Source organism: Strix aluco, chromosome 2, assembly GCF_031877795.1.
Source record: "Strix aluco isolate bStrAlu1 chromosome 2, bStrAlu1.hap1, whole genome shotgun sequence".
In the NCBI taxonomy this organism is placed as follows: domain Eukaryota; kingdom Metazoa; phylum Chordata; class Aves; order Strigiformes; family Strigidae; genus Strix; species Strix aluco.
The window spans coordinates 19,367,050-19,386,539 of NC_133932.1; the positions used below are offsets into that span (position 1 = coordinate 19,367,050).

A 19,490-nucleotide genomic window follows, 5' to 3' on the forward strand; every position below is an offset into this window, starting at 1 on the left:
GCTCGTTTCTTTTTAAACAAACTAAATACAACAATAGTTTTTAGCAGCTGTCAAGCACACTCCTGTAAAATACTTCCTTTCAAATGAACAAAAAAGGGGTAAGTACATTGAATCTGTGACTGCTGTTACAGTAGTTTGCATATTAAACATTGATGTTCAAGTATTAAAATAACTGCAGGACTCCCATCAAAACCCACTCAAGTGAGCATTGAAGATACAGATTCCAGTTACAGCTTTGGGTTACTTTCATAGGAAATTGGTGCTGGGGGAGGTAGAGGTTAAGGAGTATTGTTTGTTTATGCCAGCAGTGGCAGCATCTGAGAGGAAAGGGGTTTGGGAAACAATATACACAGCTTTTACTGAGAAGCTTTTGTTCTCTTGGGGCAAACAAACAGAACAAACAGGTTTTCTGGCTGGCAAACTTTACAAATGAGAAAACAAGTTATTGCTTTTTGCCCAAGGTCCTGGAGCGTGTTCTATGTGTACCTTTAGATGTCCTCCCCATCCAGGGATACATCCAGAGGAAAGGGGAGAGCACAGCGCTGGTGGTGTTACTGGGAGAGACTTCATCCATCCACAGACATGGAGCTGTGGCTCACTGGACAATGAGCCACTTACCTGTTTTTCCTGATGCCCCTTTTCCCAAAGCTAAGGGAAGAAAAGTGCTAGTAGTGAAGTATATGTATTGCAATGCTTTGTTAGACAGAAACATAAACCAAGGGCTGGATCGATAAAAAAGTAATTTAATAAGCCTTTCTCTCAAGAGAAAGATATACTACTTAGAGGAGCAGCTAATTCACAAAAGCATCAAATAACTTCAATTAGACATTCAGTCCATAGCGACAAGGCAAGGTTTTCTTTCTCTTCATCTGAGATAAGGTTAAGCTCTTTAACACTAACACTGCTGCTACTCCAAATCTGCTTCAGTGCATCCAAGTATGACAAAGGAAACCGCAGTCCATGAGTCTGGTGGGGAGAAAAAAAAAATTTAAAAATCCCTTATTATACAATAGTGTAGTAGGCTGCAGATACTCATCAGGAGGTATATGCTCCTTTCACCCATCACACTGGTATTTCTGAGTGCACCCTCCAAAAGATGCAGTATTATCCTGCCACCTTTATTAATAGAAAAATAGCTGAAATCTCTTACATGCACACCTTATGAGGCAAGGAAGCTGAAGGTGTGTGGTTTCCACTCTAAAGAATGAAATAAGCTTAAATTTACACTCTATTATTTCTTGGAAGGCCATATAAGTTTGTTTCTAGCTGCCACACACAGTGACAGGACCACAGAGGCTCTCCCTTACCATGGCTGGAGTCCTTAAGGGCAGGAAGGGATTTGCACATACATATTGTACAGGTGCCAGTGTACAATCTCAGCTATCTGTAGTCTCAACTCTAGAGGACCAATGAGATTTACCTTAAAAGGGAAGTAACTGCCAGGCAAAAAGCCTTGCTGTAATTCCTGAGACAAGAACAGGCTCTGTTCTGTTTTGCCTCTATGGTGTATCTGTGCAGACCTGTAGTCAAGTGTTTCAGGTCCCAGACTTAAGACAGAGCATCTTACTATATCATAAAGTGGAACAAAAAGTTCTGAAGTTCACAGCCACTCTTCAGGAATATTTATGATTTGAGCAAAAGCACAGTGTACATGCTGAGTAAGAATGGAGACAAACCACCTGCAGCCTTATTATTAACAATATTAAAAAGTTCCCTCCTTACCTTTCGGTAAAAGAGTTAACTCTTTACTGCCAATGCTGACCCACCCCACCCTAAACAGAACACCCTTACATTCCAGTGGATACAGAATCTAACACGGGTTAGATTAACATGAGGTGCAGCGATCCCTGCTGCTACCAAACATGTGTGAGCATCCAGTAGCCTGAACAAAGGATGTGCTAAAGGACACAGAAGCAAGAGCCACTTCCTGCTACTCCAGTAACTTTGCTAACTGGGACAGGAGGCATGTGCAAGAAATCCTGTTAACATCTCCCAACATTTAATGAAGTATGAGATTACATTACTTAGTTCTACTACTAACTGCCTCTGTGTTCCAGCCTCAGCTCAGCAGGGTACTGCGGGGATGGGCAGATGTGCTTTGGGTGCTGAGGAATAGAGCAGAACCCAGGCCCCTGCTACCATTTCAGTCAAGCTCGTCTAATGCAGCAAAACCCAATGTGGCAACATAGATTTTGTGTTTGTGAGAACAAACCTGTGACATGCCTTCCTCACTAGTATCATCTTCTGTCCCCATCATGTGAGTTTCTCTCCTGTTCTTTAAAGAATGATACACATAAACCATCTCTCTGCGAATTTCATCCTAAAAGACAGCAGGAGGAAAACAGCTGTACATAGGATCCACACCCTTGCTCAAGTGACAGTGTTAGCACCTAACAACCGTTAGACCACTGTTACATCAATGAAAGAAATTCACTTTCCTAACTGAATGATCCAACAGCCATCTACTACAGCAATAAGAGAGTCTTCAAAACATCTTTGAAAACCTATTTACTGTCTTAACACTGCCTCTACTAGACTCACAGGACTGATGCTGTATAGAAAACATGGCACTTAGGGTGCACCTCCTAGAAGGTCTTCATGGAATGTGCACCAATAAATTTCCATTCTGCTACTGATCTGTCTCTCAAAAATCGTGTGCCAGTTACCATTCCTTGGTCAAAGCTGTGCAAGCCAATTCAGAGCTCTGTGGGCAGGTCTGACACTGAATTTGTGCACACAAGTCTTTGCATGTGTGCTGTCACTCAGGGTTTACCTGTATGACATCAGAAGGCAGCGAAATATTGCAAAAGTTTCTGAAACCTACACAGTCTCACAACAATATGGACACAAACAAAATGGAGGAGAACCATCAGAAATGGTATGTTTTCTTGGAGGGAAACATTTTACTGTGCAAAAAAAGTTGTACAAGATATTCTGTCCCATCCCAGTCCCACCCCCCCCTTTATTTTAAATGAAGACAACACAAAGCACTTCTGCAATTTCATACTAATAAACCCTCCTAGGTAAGCAGTGTGAGCACAACATAATCCAAGATGCCAGCATTCACTTTGTGGAACAACTTAGTGCCGCTGGCACCTGCTGAGCTGTACAAGGATAACTCAGAAGTGAACACTAAATACAACCAGTCAGCAGCAGCTGCAATGCAGAGAATTCCCTCTCAAGGGAACCTATTTTTATAACTTATTCATGCTCTTAAATACAAAGAAAAAAAAGTCAAATCCATTATCAAGAGCTACAGAGGCCATTTAGCATCTGTAATGATCTAGCCTACCTAACCCTGGATAAAAGCCATGCACCTAACTATGCAGGCTCACAGACTAAACTTAGTTCTGTAGCTCTCCTCCAGGAGGCAAGAATGTCCCGTATTACTGCTCGCCAACAACCCCCCAGTCTCCTAACAAACCCTAATGGGATGCAGAATCCAACCAAGTACAACTGCATGACCCTTTTAGACCAGTACAACACAGCAACAACTCCCGTACCTCTCACTCCCTGCCCCAAGTGTACGAGGGTGGCTTCATTATACTTACAGAATTCTCTTGATCCGGTTCCACTGTAATGATAGCATGATCTCTAAACTGCAGTCTGATTTTGCTATCTATTTTTGGCAGTTTCCCACCTAAGAAAAACAAATTCTCCCTTAGAAAGGAAGGAAACCAGACAAAGGGTGCAAATTCAGCCCCTGTGCTCTACCCGCTCTCTCGTGGCTAGATTTTTTTGTCAACCTACATTTCAACACCCACATGTTCTCAAACTCGGGGTGGGGGAAGACAGACATTCTTTTTAATTCTCTCACCTTTACAGTCTATGAATAGTTGTAATAGCAAGCTAGAGCGTAAAGATAAATTCTGCCAGTTAAACATTCTCAGTACACAGTAGTTTATTAAAGCTGCCAGCTTCAGCCTAGGATAACCTTTGTGTCACTCTAAGAGAGACGGGTCATGTCTTCCACCAGACACGGAAAATTAACCAACCAAGGTGTGTAAATGCACACGTAGAGCCTCGTACAACACGAAGCTGATGCTAGACTATACTCTTTGCCTCCCATAAAATACCAAAGTTGTAAGAGGCAGAGTTAGCAACAGCTCTACCATCACATCAGCCAGTTTCAGTAACTTCAAAATCTACCTGGAGTCAAAGGATCAGAGTCACATCCCAAGCAAGGTGGCAACCGGTTCATAATAAAATCCTTCTTCATGTCAGATGATCTGAGTTCGCTCGTGTTTTCCAGACGGTCTGCAAGCCTTCTCAAAAGGCTACTTAGTTTTTTTGTCGAGTCAACTATATCCACCTGCTAAATATTCACACAGAGTTACTCTCACATGAATTCAAACTAAATGGACCAGCCTAAAGAGAAAGAGGTGCAGTAATGCAGTGAAATCTAGACACTCCTTTTATCTTTGCAAAGGGTAATGTCTACTCCCAAAACAACAAACTTTGGGTTTTTATATATTTCCCATGAGCTGTTCACATTCACACACCAAAGCGGACATTCATTCTCCCTCACTCTGGGGCTACCTGCAATGCTGAAGAACTTGCAAGTGTAGTAGACAGAGAGACTTGTTCCTTCTGCATGCTGACGAGCAGCACAACTGACTGCCATAAAGAGGTCCCAGAACAATTTACAGCTTTGCTAACTTTTAAAGGTTCAAAAGCTTGGCCTGACAGGAACTATGCCCATGTGACAGCTCCAACGCAAACACCATTACTTTTAGAAGAAAACAAGCCACACAAGGACACTGTGATATGAAAGAGAGGCAGTGCAATGAACTAGGCAATGCTTCAGCTGGAGCAAACCTCAGAGCAGCCATCCTGAAGGCTTCAAAAGAAGTGGCTGCGCCTCTAGACAAGATAGTGTCATTGCACTGAGCTTTCAGAGTGGATCAACAAGATACATGCTTGCGTCAGTGCTGAAATTTCACCCAGATGCACTATTATTCCCTCAGTCCCACCTGCTTACCATAAGCAGTTGCCTTGGTATGCTTGTCCGCAGTGCCACATCTTCTTTTGCTGTATCAAACACAAGGCCAGGAATTGCATCCAGTAAGAAATCTCCCCAAGAGCTAAAGGACAGAAAGAAAAAAAAAAAAAAATTACTAAAATATTTGTACTGAAACAAACCAGATATCTTAACTGAGGTCAAGGGCTGGAAACATAGTGCTCCAATTCCAAATCTGCTTTGTGCCTTTGGCCCTTCCTTTACCACTCTGTAGTCTCATGGAGAAGCTCACTCATCTCAACCATATGTGCATCCTCTCCAGCACAGCGGCACTCCAGCTGAGGGTCCAGTTTGTTCCAATTCAGGTGCTTGCCATTTACCAGTGGATTCAGCTTAAAGGTGACCTCAGTGAATGAAGAAATTCCTACCGGGGCCGTTACCCAACCGCACGCGCATACAGCCTCCCTGCACCCAATGAAGTGTGTGGGGTTGTGTCATTGAACCTGCTTTTGAGGCACTTACACTGAAGGAGGAATGTACCCAGGGTTATCAAATCCAACATAGCATCAGTTTTTAGGTTTGCTACAAACTTAATTATGACCCCAGGGACAAGACCCCTACATATCTCTACAGGGATTTTAATGATACTTAACAGCCACCTTGCAGGTGTCTTGACTGTGTTAAATCCCCATTCTTAGCCTACATACTTAAAAAAAAAAAAAAAGCCTTTGATCTCTGTGCTTCTGTTCCCCAACTGAAAGAATTAACTAGAGGAGGGGAGGGAGGACTACTGCCTGCACCTTCTTTGCCTAGCTTGAGTCAACCTCATCAGGAACAGGTGTGCCTCTCATGCAAAAGTGCTGTCCTGTCCACGTGTGACCTCTCTGCCTACCACATCCTCAGAGGGTGGTTTAGTGGGCAAACAACCAGGGCAAGTGCCCAGCATCCAAGGCTGCCAGCAAACTCTCACCCAACTAGGGCAAGTAGCAGAGCAGGGCCCATCACTTCACCCTCTGCTCTTGCTCTCCCTCAACACTCCCTGTTTTCAGCACTGATCTCTAGCTACTAGTGGGGGTTTTTTAAAAAAAAAAAAAAAAAAAAAAGTATGACTTATTATAATCTCATTTACATGTTTTTTTATCATCTCCACTCAAGTGTTCCACTGTTGTTACACACTGGAAGGGAAGGACTCTGGCCAATAAATAGAATTAGACATCTTACACTTCTTACTGCTTCCTTTCTCTTGCCCCAATCCCCATCTGCCAGCAGCTATCTTCAGCTACTCACTGCTTTTCCAAACTGCCCTGTTTATAATGAACTCTCACACTTCTCTGCCTGCTGGGACCTGGCCCAGAGGAACCATCCTCCAGTGCACAGTGGAGTCCCTTTTGTCTTGGTGCCTAAAAATCCCTGAAGGTGCCAGCTCCACCAGCACTTCCTCCCCTCCCAGCTCCTTCTGTACATGCTGCTTCCAGAGCGGTCACAAGGAGTCCAAACATCCTCCATAATATGGAGAGCTATCTTCAAGGAGTTCTTTTCAATTTTCTGAGGAAATATTACCAGACCATACTTCCACCTACAAGCCAAATCAAAACACCAGTCTGTTTCAGGACTGCTGCTTATTTTACCTATGCTTGCTGAGGCAGGCTCGTGCACTTCCTTACCAGTAACTTTAATGGATGATGATTCCACTTTTTATCCTTAGAAGAAAAGCATGCCAAGCTTCTCCTTTTTCCTCTCCTCATTCTGACAGAAGTGCCAAGCTCCCCAACAGCACCACTTCTCAGGTAACACAGTGGACTGGCATTAGGCTTACGCTGTCATGGAGAAACTGCATTGACTCCGCACAAGCCTGCCAGCTCTCCAGCAACCCTGTTATAAGGAACCAATTTCTTGTCTCCCCAGCACTACTTGACCAGTTAACTCTGTACAGATCAAGCTGGACAAACCCTGTTCTGTGCATTCAGGAGGACTCCTGCACGCTGGTCTGTAAAACATCACTCCAGCACAGCCTCCATCAACAAGCCAAACACCCACTTCTAGTGTCACTCTTCCGTCTGTTCAGTTCACTAAAGCAAGAGAAGTGCCAGGTCAGCACAAGGCAGCAGTGGGACAAAAAAGGCAGGGGAAGGGAAGAGGAGCAGGACATCTCTTTGGAGGCAACTTGCTGCTGATCACCCTGAATGTGCCATCAAACCTGCCAAAGTGGCTGAGCACTAATACTGCCTCCTGCATAACAAATGAAGTCAAACTTTCTTTGCAACAGCAGCCAATGCCTACAGAAAATAGCTTTTTTTTCCCTTCTGAATAAAAGAACAGAACATGAGTGTAAATTAAAATCAGCTGAACCCAACTTCTATGAAGACTCACACCTCTGAGCAGCTTCATCTTAACCCTCTCCAACTTGGAGGACTGGCCGCAATAAGAGTTACCAGCAGTACTGACATCCTGGGCTTCCAGCATGGTACAACTGGTGGTTAGACTTGCATCTTACAATCATCTAGAATATGCCCAAACCTGTTCTGCCCTGTTTTGTGGCTAACAGAAATCCTTCCCAATTCCTAACTCAGGCTAATGACTCCAAATCCAGCAACTGAGAGGCTGATCAGGTGGCAGCAGCATTTCCCTGGGTGATGACAGTGTTTCAGTGAGCACAAGGATCAGATGTGTATCAAAGGAAATCTGACTTGCGTGCACAGGGTAGGAGGTGGGAAACACAGGTAAGTAGAAAATATTTGCAAAGGAAGAATTTGCAGCAAGTCTGTCAGAATATGTGTGGGTGACTAGCAAAAATGCAGGAGAAAATGTGATGAAAGGAGGAACTCGTGACTATCTGGGTTATGAAATGAACAGTACTTTCAGCCACTGGCGAGAGATTTTTTTAAACACAACAGTGAATTTGTAGTTGTAACATTACCTTCCACATTAAAGTCTACAGCTGGTAAATAATAACCAATTAAAAAGCAATCAAGCTTGCTGCATGAAAACCTTTTAAACAGGCTGCTTCAGACAACAAGGGTCTTGCTCCCCTCCTTCCCCCAACCTTCACTTACTGCTACCTGAACACTCGCTCAGATTACTAACAGCAGGGCACATACGTAATAGTGGGGTACCTACATGTATCCCATGTCACCACATCTCTGGGGGAAGGTGACACACCCTATCCCTGTATTACTCACAGAAAAACAAACCACACAAGAGCTAAACAGAATGAACACAGAAAAGAGCTAAGCAGAGCTCATTACAAGGTGGGGGTTTTTTAAGAAATGGGACATCACTCCTTCGAAACATCAGTTTCAGGTCTGTACTATTCACAATATCCTCCTGGCAGAGGAAAGCCATTTTCAGAAAAGCCATACTAAAAAAAAAAAAAATAAATTAAAGAATTACTTGTTTTGGTAGGTACTGATGGTCACGTGTGTAGAATAGGCGATCCCAAGAGGAGTGTCAGCTTGGTGAATAGTCCCTCTTGGGAAGTACAGTAAGTCACCTGGCTGCAAGAAAATGAAAGAGAATTCATATATTTAGGGAACCTGGTCAAACCTTACTGTAGGCAAAACAGAGAAAATACTCTCTGAGCAGACTGACAACATAAGCTTTTTTAAATCACAAAATAGAGATATCCTCCATTGTACACTTTAATAACATAAAATAAAGCTCTCTAAGCCAGAAGTCCAATATCGTTCCAACTTATGTCAATAAGCTTTTCAACTTAAGTCAATATTTACTGTACACCTGTCTGAAAACATGAAGCAAGTTGTTAACATCATAGCACATGCACACTCTGACTCAGCTGCATAAAGGGGACAAAGAAGCAGCTGAGATGAACCCGCTGACAATAAGATGAACCTGCTGATAATACAGCAGGCTAGCAGAAGAGCAGTGCAATGTGAATTTGGTCAGATCATGTCAAAAGAGAAGCCCAATATCCCACAAGAAAAGCCAAATACTCTATAAAGATGGTAATCTGCTACAATACTGTTGTCCGAAATTTTCAGTTAAAACACTTAAAAAACAAGTACAGCCTTCCTCATCCCTATCTTTCTTCTCACCTATCTAAATTAAATCTCCACACTGATAAAAATTTAGATTAGGGAAGTCAAGATAAGAGAGAAGTGCGAGGCACACAAAATTGCCTCCAAGAAGGAAAGATCAGTTTACTTACGGCTTCTTCTATAAACATCTATATAGTTAGGCAGCACAGTCAAAGAGAAAATTCATAAAGCAACAATGATGAAATTTGATTCCAGTTTAATTTTACTGTTCCTTAAATTTGGTCACATCACCTACTTCTAAGAGCCTGCCGAACTGTCTAACACAGATGTATTTCAAGTGAATACTACTTGATTTTTCACTGGATTGAAAGGTGTCTTTAGATTATGAGGCTTCACAGGATTTGGCAAGATCAAGTCTCTTCATATAACAAGCTGTAAAGCAGCACAGATCAGCTATGTACAATTTACTTGTTCTGAAGCAAGCCTCTCTCTGCGGTTAATAAACTGCCTTCCTTACCAGCATAGGGACTACACTAACTAAGAATATTTTGAATTCTCCTCATTTGCTGTGTTTCACATCCCCAGGAAGAAAACAAACTGGAGGGAGGGTCACAGAGGAAGGGTAAGAGCCCTGAACACCTACCAGAGTGATGAAAAACTAGTCTGCAAAAGAAACTATTTCATGCTGTAGTGCCCCACGCCTACCACTCAGAAGCCAGGATTGTGATTTTTCAAAGCAGTCTGCTGCAAAGTCCAACTCTAATTCATCTTATTTGCTGGGTAGTCTCATAAACACCATTCACATGAGCCAGCAAGCACAACACTCTTCAATTAAAATAATCAGACTCTTCACAGACTCCAGGTAGCAACACCCAGATTGGGGCAGGACAGAGCATTTGAGAAGAGACAACGTGGATCTGATCACTTCCCTGCCTTCTTACTTCTGAACTGGAGGAAGGAGGGGCAAACGAGGGAGAAGTACCAGCGAATGAAATGGAAAATCAGATGTGAAGAAAGCTAGATAGCCAGCTACCAAATAAGCTCTGTGCTCGGCATCAGTAACAAACCAGCCATGGCCACAGCCTGTTGCAGTGTCACCACGACACGCTGCAGCTTGGGACCTTATACACAAACCAGCGTGCCCTTGCTCTCAGTCAGCTAGCTACCAGTTATTGGTGCAAAGGGAGAACACCACCAATATAGTCTCTAACTGGTCCATTTGTCCTAAACTGTCCGAGGATGGCAGACTGCAGACAGAAATGCAAAAAAGAGGAAAGGAAATATTCTAGAAAGATGTTTAGGGGATGAAATAAGAGTCATCTAGCAGCATCCCTGACAGAGGCAGCTCCAGACAGACAACCAAAATCTGACAGCAGCCACCCAGAAGAAATGTGTCACAGGAAGTGAAGAATATCAAACAGAAGAAAAATAAATTAAAAACTTAGACCACTTTTAAGCCCTTTTCAGAGGCCAGTATTTTCACTCTGCTAATGTCAGTAAAATGGCTTGTGAAATAGATTATTATTCCATAAAAATCAAAGGCACTGAAGTCCAGTCCAAAATGTTCCAGAAATTAAAAAGGGAACTGTAATTTCCTAGACTATGTACCATCCAATACATCATGACAATTGAATATTACCATCTGTCAAACTACACAGCTAGTGATGTCAGCGTCACATCCAATATGTCACACTATTCCTAAACTACCTACACCCAAAGGCAGGTCTGAACACTGGGAAGAGCAGAGACCTCGCAGAGAGAGGCCCTATGACAGGCCACAGGCAGAGAACTAATGAGGCTTCCAACACAGAGCAGCACTGTCTGCTGGAGAGGTAACACGCTTCGAAAGCACAAGCATGTAAAACAGAACAGGACAAGTACCAGATGCCCTGCTGTCAAAGGGGCTGCATTCATTAATCTCCATGAAATGCTCTTTTTATTCCAACTAACAGCCAAACACTTGATTTTCAGGTTTGGAAAAAGAAAAAACAATTGACAGAGCAAGTTAATAGGGGGTTTAGTTCATGCTTTTGTTCATCAGCCAAGGATAAATATTTAAATCTAATTCACCAGAACAGCGACAACCTTAGGTAAAGCAGTAAGTCTTAGTGCATGGAAGGATTAGCCTGATTGACTACAGTCAACACGTAAAAGCAGGAAAATGTTTCATAACCATATATGAACCCAAGGATTTTTCTGCACACAACTGCACAAACATGACCCAGGAGTCACAGTGCCCAACTTGGAGAATACTGGAGAAATCCCTGAAATAATTGGTTTCTTGGTCCATTATTTAAATACTAAAGCAAAGGATACCTTTGAAAAAGAATATGCTAGACAACTATCACCCAAATTTCCTGTGCTTACAGTGTTTTGGGGACCAACCCTCCCCTCAATTTCACAACCACGATCATTCAGAATACTGTCTTCAAAAAATGTGCCATCTTAAAACATGACTACTCTTCTGGCAACCACAGTCCAGACCACGTAAAGCAATTCAATTATAATACCTTTAATATGAATTCATGTGTGGGATTCCCAATCCTATCTTCTGGTTCAACATTATATTCCCGAGCTAAATGCACCGTTGGTTTATAGAGTCGCCAATGTTTCTCGCCTTCTAGTTGAAGGATAAACACCTGCAAAAGATCATAAATCCAAATGCATAAGGAAGCTCTGCTGCCCCTCACACATCCAACTAATCAGAAAGTTTAAGCTGTCTTTTTACTTGGAAAGTCCGTGGACCCATGCCAGAAATCAGGGAGAGAAAGCACACAGAAGTGACACAGATTGCTTTTCTGACAACAGAAAAAACAGATTCCACCTTCCCTGCTCTAAGATGCTCCACAGCATGGCAAACAGGATTCCTCTCACATTACTTTTTAGATGTCTACAATGCAGAAACCTACATTTGAGCTATTTCTTTAGGCTGTACTTAGAGACAACAGAGAGAAGAGTGGTGAAGTGTGATCTGTTTTATCCAAAGATAGGCATTTGGAAATCCCCATTTCTCTCACTTAAATAAGTGCTAGACAACTAACTCAAAAGTAATGCCTGCCACACAGATATTCAAAATATCAGGTGAGATCACCAACAGAGCATCAAAAACACCCAGGGGATGCTGTGAGCTGGGGGCTGACAACATATACCAGAACATGCAGGTTGTGGGGCTGCTGAACAACAAGCGTAAGGAAAATGAAACCCCAGATGTATTAAATGGAAATGAAAATGATAAAAAGCAAAAAATACACGTAAGGGGTTTTTTGTTTCAGTGGGATAGCCCAGCTGTTTTTTTAATGCAGTGTCTATCTGAATGTTTCTTTTAGAAGCTAATTTAAAATGTATTTGGCCCACAGGACTTCATCATACCAGTAACTTCTTAAAAACAAACAGGAGGCCCAACAAATGGGAGCCAGCACAGCCTGTCTGCTGTCACTGTCCAGCTGAAGAAAGAGCAAGCACTTAGTAAAGGAAAAAGGACTTCCAGATTCTTGGGGGTCTGAATGAAGTGAAAATGAAAAAAAGGTGCCAGAAAGCTTCTGCAGCTGGGAAAACAAATTCTCTTTTCATCAAATGGAAATACCAGGTCTGGAAAATGAGTTTATGTGATATTACCATTAGATATTACTATTGGTACCTCTTCAGTAAAATTATAGAAGAAAAACAACTATAAAAACCCACTTGCAACCAATTACTGAAAGTTTTCAGTGGAAAAAACATTTTTCTATAATGAGTTATTTTATGAGAGAAAGTGGGGAAAAAAGCACACATACAGGTACCCACTGCCGCTAGCAAAAGCCCACGCAGTTTCACAGACCAGGTTGTGCTGTCCTACCTCAACATCATCGTAGTGGGGGGGAAGGCCCTGCGACCCCTGGGGAGTAATGTAAACATTCGACCCAACCAGAGACCCGAAGTAGCACTCCAGCTTCTCCTGAATCTTCCACAGCTCCTCCTTTAAAAAGAAATGATGCTGTTACTACCAGAGAGCTCAGCCAAGGCAGGCTGCCGCCCAGCCCACAGCCTCCCCAGCGCTTCGGAGGATTTTCCTAGAGAACGATCACATGCCCCAGGGAGACAGAGGCTGGGAAGGCAGATGCTCTGTATGTGTTTCTCCTGAAAGCCAGCACTGCAGACACAAAGGAGATCTGCCGTGAAGGTAGTTGGTAAGCCAAAAAGTCTGGTGACCCAACACAGCGTTTATGTTTGTTCTCTTCCCTGAACCATTTTTAGGTTGCAAAAACAGACAAACAAGGCTAGAGGAAAATAAAATTTAGAGGAAAATAAACCACCCACCATCCCACGAAGAGCAAAACATCCTAAGACAATAAACACATGCAGGAATGCAGGACTTGCATTACATGGGCTAACATCAAAGCGAGCAAAGGTTAGAGACCTTTTTCCAGTGACTCCAATTGTTCGGGCATATTCGAGAACAAACTTTACTCATCCACATCTAACATGTGGCAAACAACGCCCTGAAAGGAATGACTCTCATATCAGAAGATGCCAACTACCAGACCCATGCAAGTACAACTTCAACCAGAATTTACATCGGTTCAGCTCAAGCTCTAGATTTCAGCATAAACCAGGCAACATTTCAACTTCACCTGCAGATGCCCCTGCCACTGGCCATTACACCTACACTCGAACAGAGATCAGCCGCAGCACTACACTTGGGACTCAGCTTGTATGTGGGTATCTACAGACCACTTCACAATTACATTGTGTTCACACCATGGGACAAAAAAAGGACTACCTAAATCCAGGTACCTACAAGTATCCGAGTCCTTTACACGACTGTGCAGATACCACTGCCTCATTCTCATACATGAAGATTGCAAAGGCATCAAAGAGAACAGGAGAGAGAGGACGCTCAGCTAAAATGGGGTGGTACACTTCCATGGTGCAATTCAAAGCCAATCCATCGGCAAGAACAGTGTCCTGGAAACATTTTACGTGGTTTCACACCTTGTCCTCCATTAAGGAAAGTGGTGCAAAAGTCCCTAGTTGTGCAAGGAAACAGCGGGGCAGAAGGGATAATTTAAGCAGACACAGATGCACAATCATCCATTTTGTGCATTTATTTATTCTAAACTTTTATGTGACAAAGCAAATTTTTAAAAAGAATACTGTTTTTTAAAAAGAATATAAAATAAACAAATTTTTAAAAAATAATATTATAGCATGAATCAGATTTTGTTCTTACTGCAGAGCACTGAAACATGATGGGCAGTGCAAAAGTATAAACCATGTTTTAATTAACACAGTTCACGGATAGATTTCAGCAGGTCGCTGATGTCAGCTACTTCGCCTGGATTTACTGGGGACGGAGATGAAGCTACGTCTAGTATGACTCAAAGCAAAGTATACCACATTATAAAGCATGCATTAACTATATTCAATTAAACGATCCAACCTTAAATCTCTGAGGCTGATGAAACTGTATAGTCGCCTTTTTCTGGTCAAAATCCTTCTTCAGCTGCATGTAATTCACTTTGCCTTCTTTATTTAAAACTTTCTTTTTTCCATTCACACATCTGCAGATATTTATATCTCGCCCATAGTATAGGCCCTGGCTGCACAGATCCTTTAAATCTGACAACTGGAACAGGGACTGGTAGTAAGCAGCCAGCAGTGGATCACTCCTCTGAACAAGCAGTGGCTTTTGCTCCCAATACTCCCTGAAAAATGTCTCCTGTTTGATGGGAGAGATCAAGCTTCCAAAGAGGCTGTCTGGGTTCTCAAAAGTCATGACCGACAGAGAACAAGCTGCTTCCACCTTTGCCCGTTTACACTGTGCCTGCATTTCTTTTCCTGTTTCAGCATGCTTCCCTCCTTTCTTGGGCATGTTCCTGTTCAAGAGGAGAGAGAAAAACAGTCAACCTGTAACAAGTCAACCTCAAGAGCTCACAGGCCCAGAGTGGCTCCTCTTGCCTTATCCAGTGGGATATCAGAGTATGCTGGGAACAGCTCTGCTTTCAGATGCTCACTGTCTGCTCCAAGCAGCAGAAAAAAGAAAACCCACAGCTGGTCTCCAATCCTCTCTCAAACCTCAGCAAACTCCAAAGGGCTCAGCTGGGAGCCATTTCTCACAGAAGCTGAGTCCCACAGTGAGTTTATACTAAAAAACATGCAATAAAACCCAATGGCCACACAACAGAGCTTTACAAATGCAGGAATCCACCCACACAAAGAACCTGTGATAGACTGGTCTTCTGGAGCAAGAGCTGCAACTTAATAAAAAATTAACTCAGCTTTATGAGTGTTAATGGCAACATGCAGAGGGGGCTAGAGAGAGGGGACAAGATCAGAAATTTGTACCCTATTACACTTCCTTGAAATGCATTAACATTGGGGAAAAAAAGCACAACGAAGACTTCCCAATGACTTTCCAGCCAGAGCATGATGGAGGATGTATGGCATTTCAAGTGCAGAACCCAAGCAGTTAAACACTGTGGTTGGCATCTGTTAAGGTGAGTGCTCATTTCAAGCTGGCTTACACATCATAAACCCCGTGCCTACACAGCTGTATGGTTATCAGACTAAAGCTTTAGCAGGATCTACACAGAAGGCAGCGACTGCAGCGAGGGGACACTGACAGCGGTACAACAGCACACACTAAGGGCTACACAATAATACAGGGAACAGAAAACACAGGGAAAACAGGCACAGAAAGTGGGGGGCCAAGTGAAAGAGTAGATTGCTGTGAGGGAAGAAGGAATATGTAACCAGGTTCAGTGGGCAAGAATGGTGTTTAATTGGCAACAGCTTCCAAAGCAGCAGAAAAACCCAAAGCAGACTGCCCTGCAGGTGGAGCAGGCTTTAGGAACATGAAGGGCACCTGTTTGAGGTCTCAGGCTCTGGAACAGTTCTGTGCTAAATCACACGGCAGTGCCAGGCATCTAGTGGTGCTCACACAGTGGCCCACATCTCAGCCACTGCCAGGGTCTCATACTGTATCCTGAATGGCCACATTTAGCAAAATTAAGTTTACATAAGAGAGAGAACGTTCTTAGGCCTTTCTGTTGATGCCACGCAAGTACACTAAAACCTAAAATTTTAAGATTCTGCATTCATTTCTGCAAAGCTGGCAAACTTTGTAGTTTATGTGGGAAAAAAAAAAAAGAACTCTTTCATCCAAGTACAGACATTTAAAGTTGGAAGTAATTTTTTTTTTTCAGGTAGGTAATATACTTGTGTACCATTATATAAAAAGAAAAGTTAATTCACAAAGGATTCAGCTGCGAAGTTCCCTGGAAAGTTAAGGCAAAAATCAAGTAACGGTAGGTCTAACACCATAGTATGTGCAGATATACTTGTCTTAAGCCTGCACTAGCACTTCATCCCCCAGCGTAGTCCAGAGCACCGGGCAGCAGTAAAAGCCTGCCTGGGAAGCAGAGTTAAGTATCCTGACAACGAGCCAACACCATGAGAGGTCTGGGCTGGCCAACTCAAACTGACTCTGGGCACGCCTGAGCAGGTCTGTTAAGCCAAAACATGAGGAGTTAGAGCATGCTGATCCTTTCATTTCTAAGTAAAAATTACAGCTTTACTCCCAAAAGTAAATGCTCTCATTTATTAAGATGCTTTTACTTACACAGATCCCTTATCATGAAACTCAAACTCCAGTTCTGGTATTTACACACAATACTATGCTCTCCTGTGCAGCAGTGTGCAGGACACCCTCGCTGATCCACCAACTCCTGGGCAGTGTTTCATCAGCAGGTAATGTAACAGCCCATACCTCAACAGTAACCTGCAGTCACCTTAGTCCTGCAGGAGGGAATCCGTATCACCACCTTCCTGAGAGGTTGGACATTCCTGGCTGCAGCAAGCTACAGTTCTAAGGGAATGTTTAAAAAAAGACTGGAAATTAGTCCCCAGTTGCTAGCAACATCTGAAGATGCTGCCGACACTGAGATCTACAACTGACATCCCCAAATGCCAGCAGCACAAATGCAACCAAGCCTGAATTGCCAGCTTTGAATTCCAGACCCAAATCCATCATACCAACCTCTCGGCTCACTCACACTGTATTTAAAAATTCAGATATTCACAGAATGGGGCTTCATTTACACGATGTGCTGTTCTGTAGTGTTTTGTTAGTTATTACAACTGTAGAAACACAGAGTGGTATGGGTTAGAAGAGACCATCTAGTTCTACCCCCCCTGCCATGGGCAGGGACACCTTCCACTAGACCAGGTTGCTCAAAGCCCCGTCCAACCTGGCCTTGAACACTGCCAGGGAGGGGGCAGCCACAGCTTCTCTGGGCAACCTGTGCCAGTGTCTCACCACCCTCTTCAGAAAAAAGTTCTTCTTTGTATCTAATATAAACCTACTCTCCTTCAGTTTAAAACCATTGCCCCTGCCCCTACAGGCTCTGGTAAAAAGTCTCTCTCCCTCTTTTTTTACAGTATTTAAGTATTGAAGGGCTGCAACAAGGTCTCCCCAGAGCCTTCTCCTCTCCAGGCTGAAGAACCCCAACTCTGTTAGCCTCTCTCCATAGGAGAGGGTTCCAGCCCTCTGACCACTGCTGTGGCCCTCCTCTGGACCCACTTGAACAGATCTGTGTCTACCTTGTGCTGGGGACTCCAGAGCTGAGCACAGTGGTCCAGGACAGGTCCAGGTCGGGTCTCACCAGAGCAGAGGGGTAGAACACCCTCCCTCGACCTGCTGGCCACCCTGCTTTGGATGTGGCCCAGGATACCAAAAGGGCTCAAACAAACGAACCTCTGAAGACTAAACTGTGATGCATGAAAGCTTTGCTTGTGTTTTACTTCGTTTGTTTCAAAGCTTTGCTTGTGTTTTTTGTTTCCCAAGTTCTCCTTAACTGTTTCCCTAGACCTCTTTGTCTGTTTAGACATGTAATATGTAAGTCACTTACAGCAGACTCAAAGCCTTCAATGGACACTTGGGCAATTCCTAGAAGGCGCAAACTAAGATAAGGAGGATTCAAAAAAAAGGACACAGAGATCCTATTATAGGGAGGATGATCTTGCTGATTTAGGAAGAAGACACCTGGACTTTACTTCACAGCGCACGCTCTGGAAAGGTCAACTACTGTGAAGAAGACTACTTACTTCCCTCGACCACAGAAGACCCTCACTCTATTTTTACTATGCATGCTCGGACTATGTAAATGAATTCTGGGAACTCATTATCATAAGACACCCCTTTCTAGGAAACCTAATGAATATGTATGATTTGTGTGCATGTAAACTCAAGTCCCTTGCTAGTTCTTGAGAGCCCTTATGGTGAAGAATCCCCAGGGTGACCCCAGCGCTGCTAATAAAGAATACCTGCTGAATAGTGATATTGGATTCTGACTGTTGAGTCAATGTCTTCGTTTCAATACAGTTGGCTTTCTGAGCTGCAAGCACACATTGCCGGCTCACGTCCGCTTTTTCATCTACCAACAGCCTCAGGTCCTTCTCTGCAGGGCTAGAGGAAAAACACAGTAACTGAATGGACCTGCTCCTGCTTCACGCAGAATTTCCCACCAGTGTATTTCAACTCGCACACCAGGTACGCTCGTTTGTGAGCTCAGGCCTCTAAACTGACCCAGCAACTGCAGGGGCACTCGGCTCCCGCCGCAGCAAGGCGGGAGAAAGATGGCCCCAGCGGTTCTGAGCCGACAGCCCCCGCTGCTGCCCCCGCTGCTCCCCTCGCCAGCCTGCTATTAAACTTTTCCCTGCAGGGAAAATGGCAGGGAAGCTGCTGCAGCACCCGCGGCAGGCTGCGGCCTGCGCCCCTCGCTCGCGGGGCCCCGACCTGCCAAGAGGGCCGGCGCCTCCGCCGCTCCCGCGCCTCCCCAGCCAGGCTCCTCAGACACGAGGCCGCCGGGCCGGGCGCTGCCCCACACCCACGGACCCTTTCCCTTCGTCCCAGAGGGGCGCCGAGCCCGGCGGGGCGGCGGCGGCGGCTGGCCCGGTCCTCCCGCCGCCATCATGAGCCCCCCCCGTCCCCCGCAGACCCCGGGCTCAGCCCCCCGCTCCCCGCGGCGCGCACTCACCCGGGCGCGCGGGCCGCAGCGGGCGGGGCGGGGCCAGGGGAGGCGACCGGCGGGCGGCAGGAAATGGCGGCGGTAGGCGGGGGGGGGGCGGCGGCGAGGGTGTCCCCGGGGGGCCGGGCCGGGCCGCGGAGGCCTCCGGTGTGGGAGCGGGTCGGCCCCAGGCCCTGTTCGCTGGTATCGGCCAGTAACGGCGGCCCGCGTTCCACGGCGTTTAACCTCGCTGGGTGGAGAGGTGGAGAGAACGTAATGTCAACCTTTTTTTTGTTTACCTCCCAAACTAGAAAATTTTAAAGTGATCACCACTTGAAAACATAATCTGTGCGAGAAATATTCCTTCTTCGTCGACCCGAGTTATTTAGCGCGTGTGTGTGAGAGAAAAATGCTCTTTTTGAAACCGATAGGAACTTACACAGCAGTATCTCCACTAAAGTTATTACACGGATTAAATTAGGAGATATAACATAAAACCTTGTGGTTACTTGTATAAAATTTTACTTCGTACAGAAAAAAGTGCCTGGG

At 44.4% G+C, this 19,490-nt stretch overlaps 1 protein-coding gene across 3 annotated transcripts; it reads right to left on the reverse strand.

Moving 5' to 3' along the window:
* Positions 1-723: 723 nt before the first annotated feature.
* RIOX2 (ribosomal oxygenase 2) lies at positions 724-18,752 on the reverse strand. 3 transcript variants are annotated; one of them, XM_074812459.1, is made up of 10 exons: positions 18,259-18,746; positions 14,375-14,810; positions 12,791-12,910; positions 11,466-11,594; positions 8,351-8,454; positions 4,982-5,084; positions 4,150-4,315; positions 3,552-3,640; positions 2,213-2,320; positions 724-966 (listed from the first exon to the last, which is right to left on the reverse strand). In XM_074812459.1, the coding sequence occupies exons 2-10, from the start codon at positions 14,804-14,806 to the stop codon at positions 808-810; spliced, it is 1,410 nt and encodes a 469-aa protein (XP_074668560.1). In that variant the 5' UTR covers positions 14,807-14,810; positions 18,259-18,746; the 3' UTR covers positions 724-807. The 3 variants fall into 3 exon arrangements, with proteins under 3 accessions (XP_074668560.1, XP_074668570.1, XP_074668581.1); XM_074812469.1 differs by lacking the exon at positions 2,213-2,320 and having other exon boundaries at positions 18,259-18,752; XM_074812480.1 differs by lacking the exon at positions 12,791-12,910 and having other exon boundaries at positions 18,259-18,747.
* Positions 18,753-19,490: the final 738 nt, after the last annotated feature.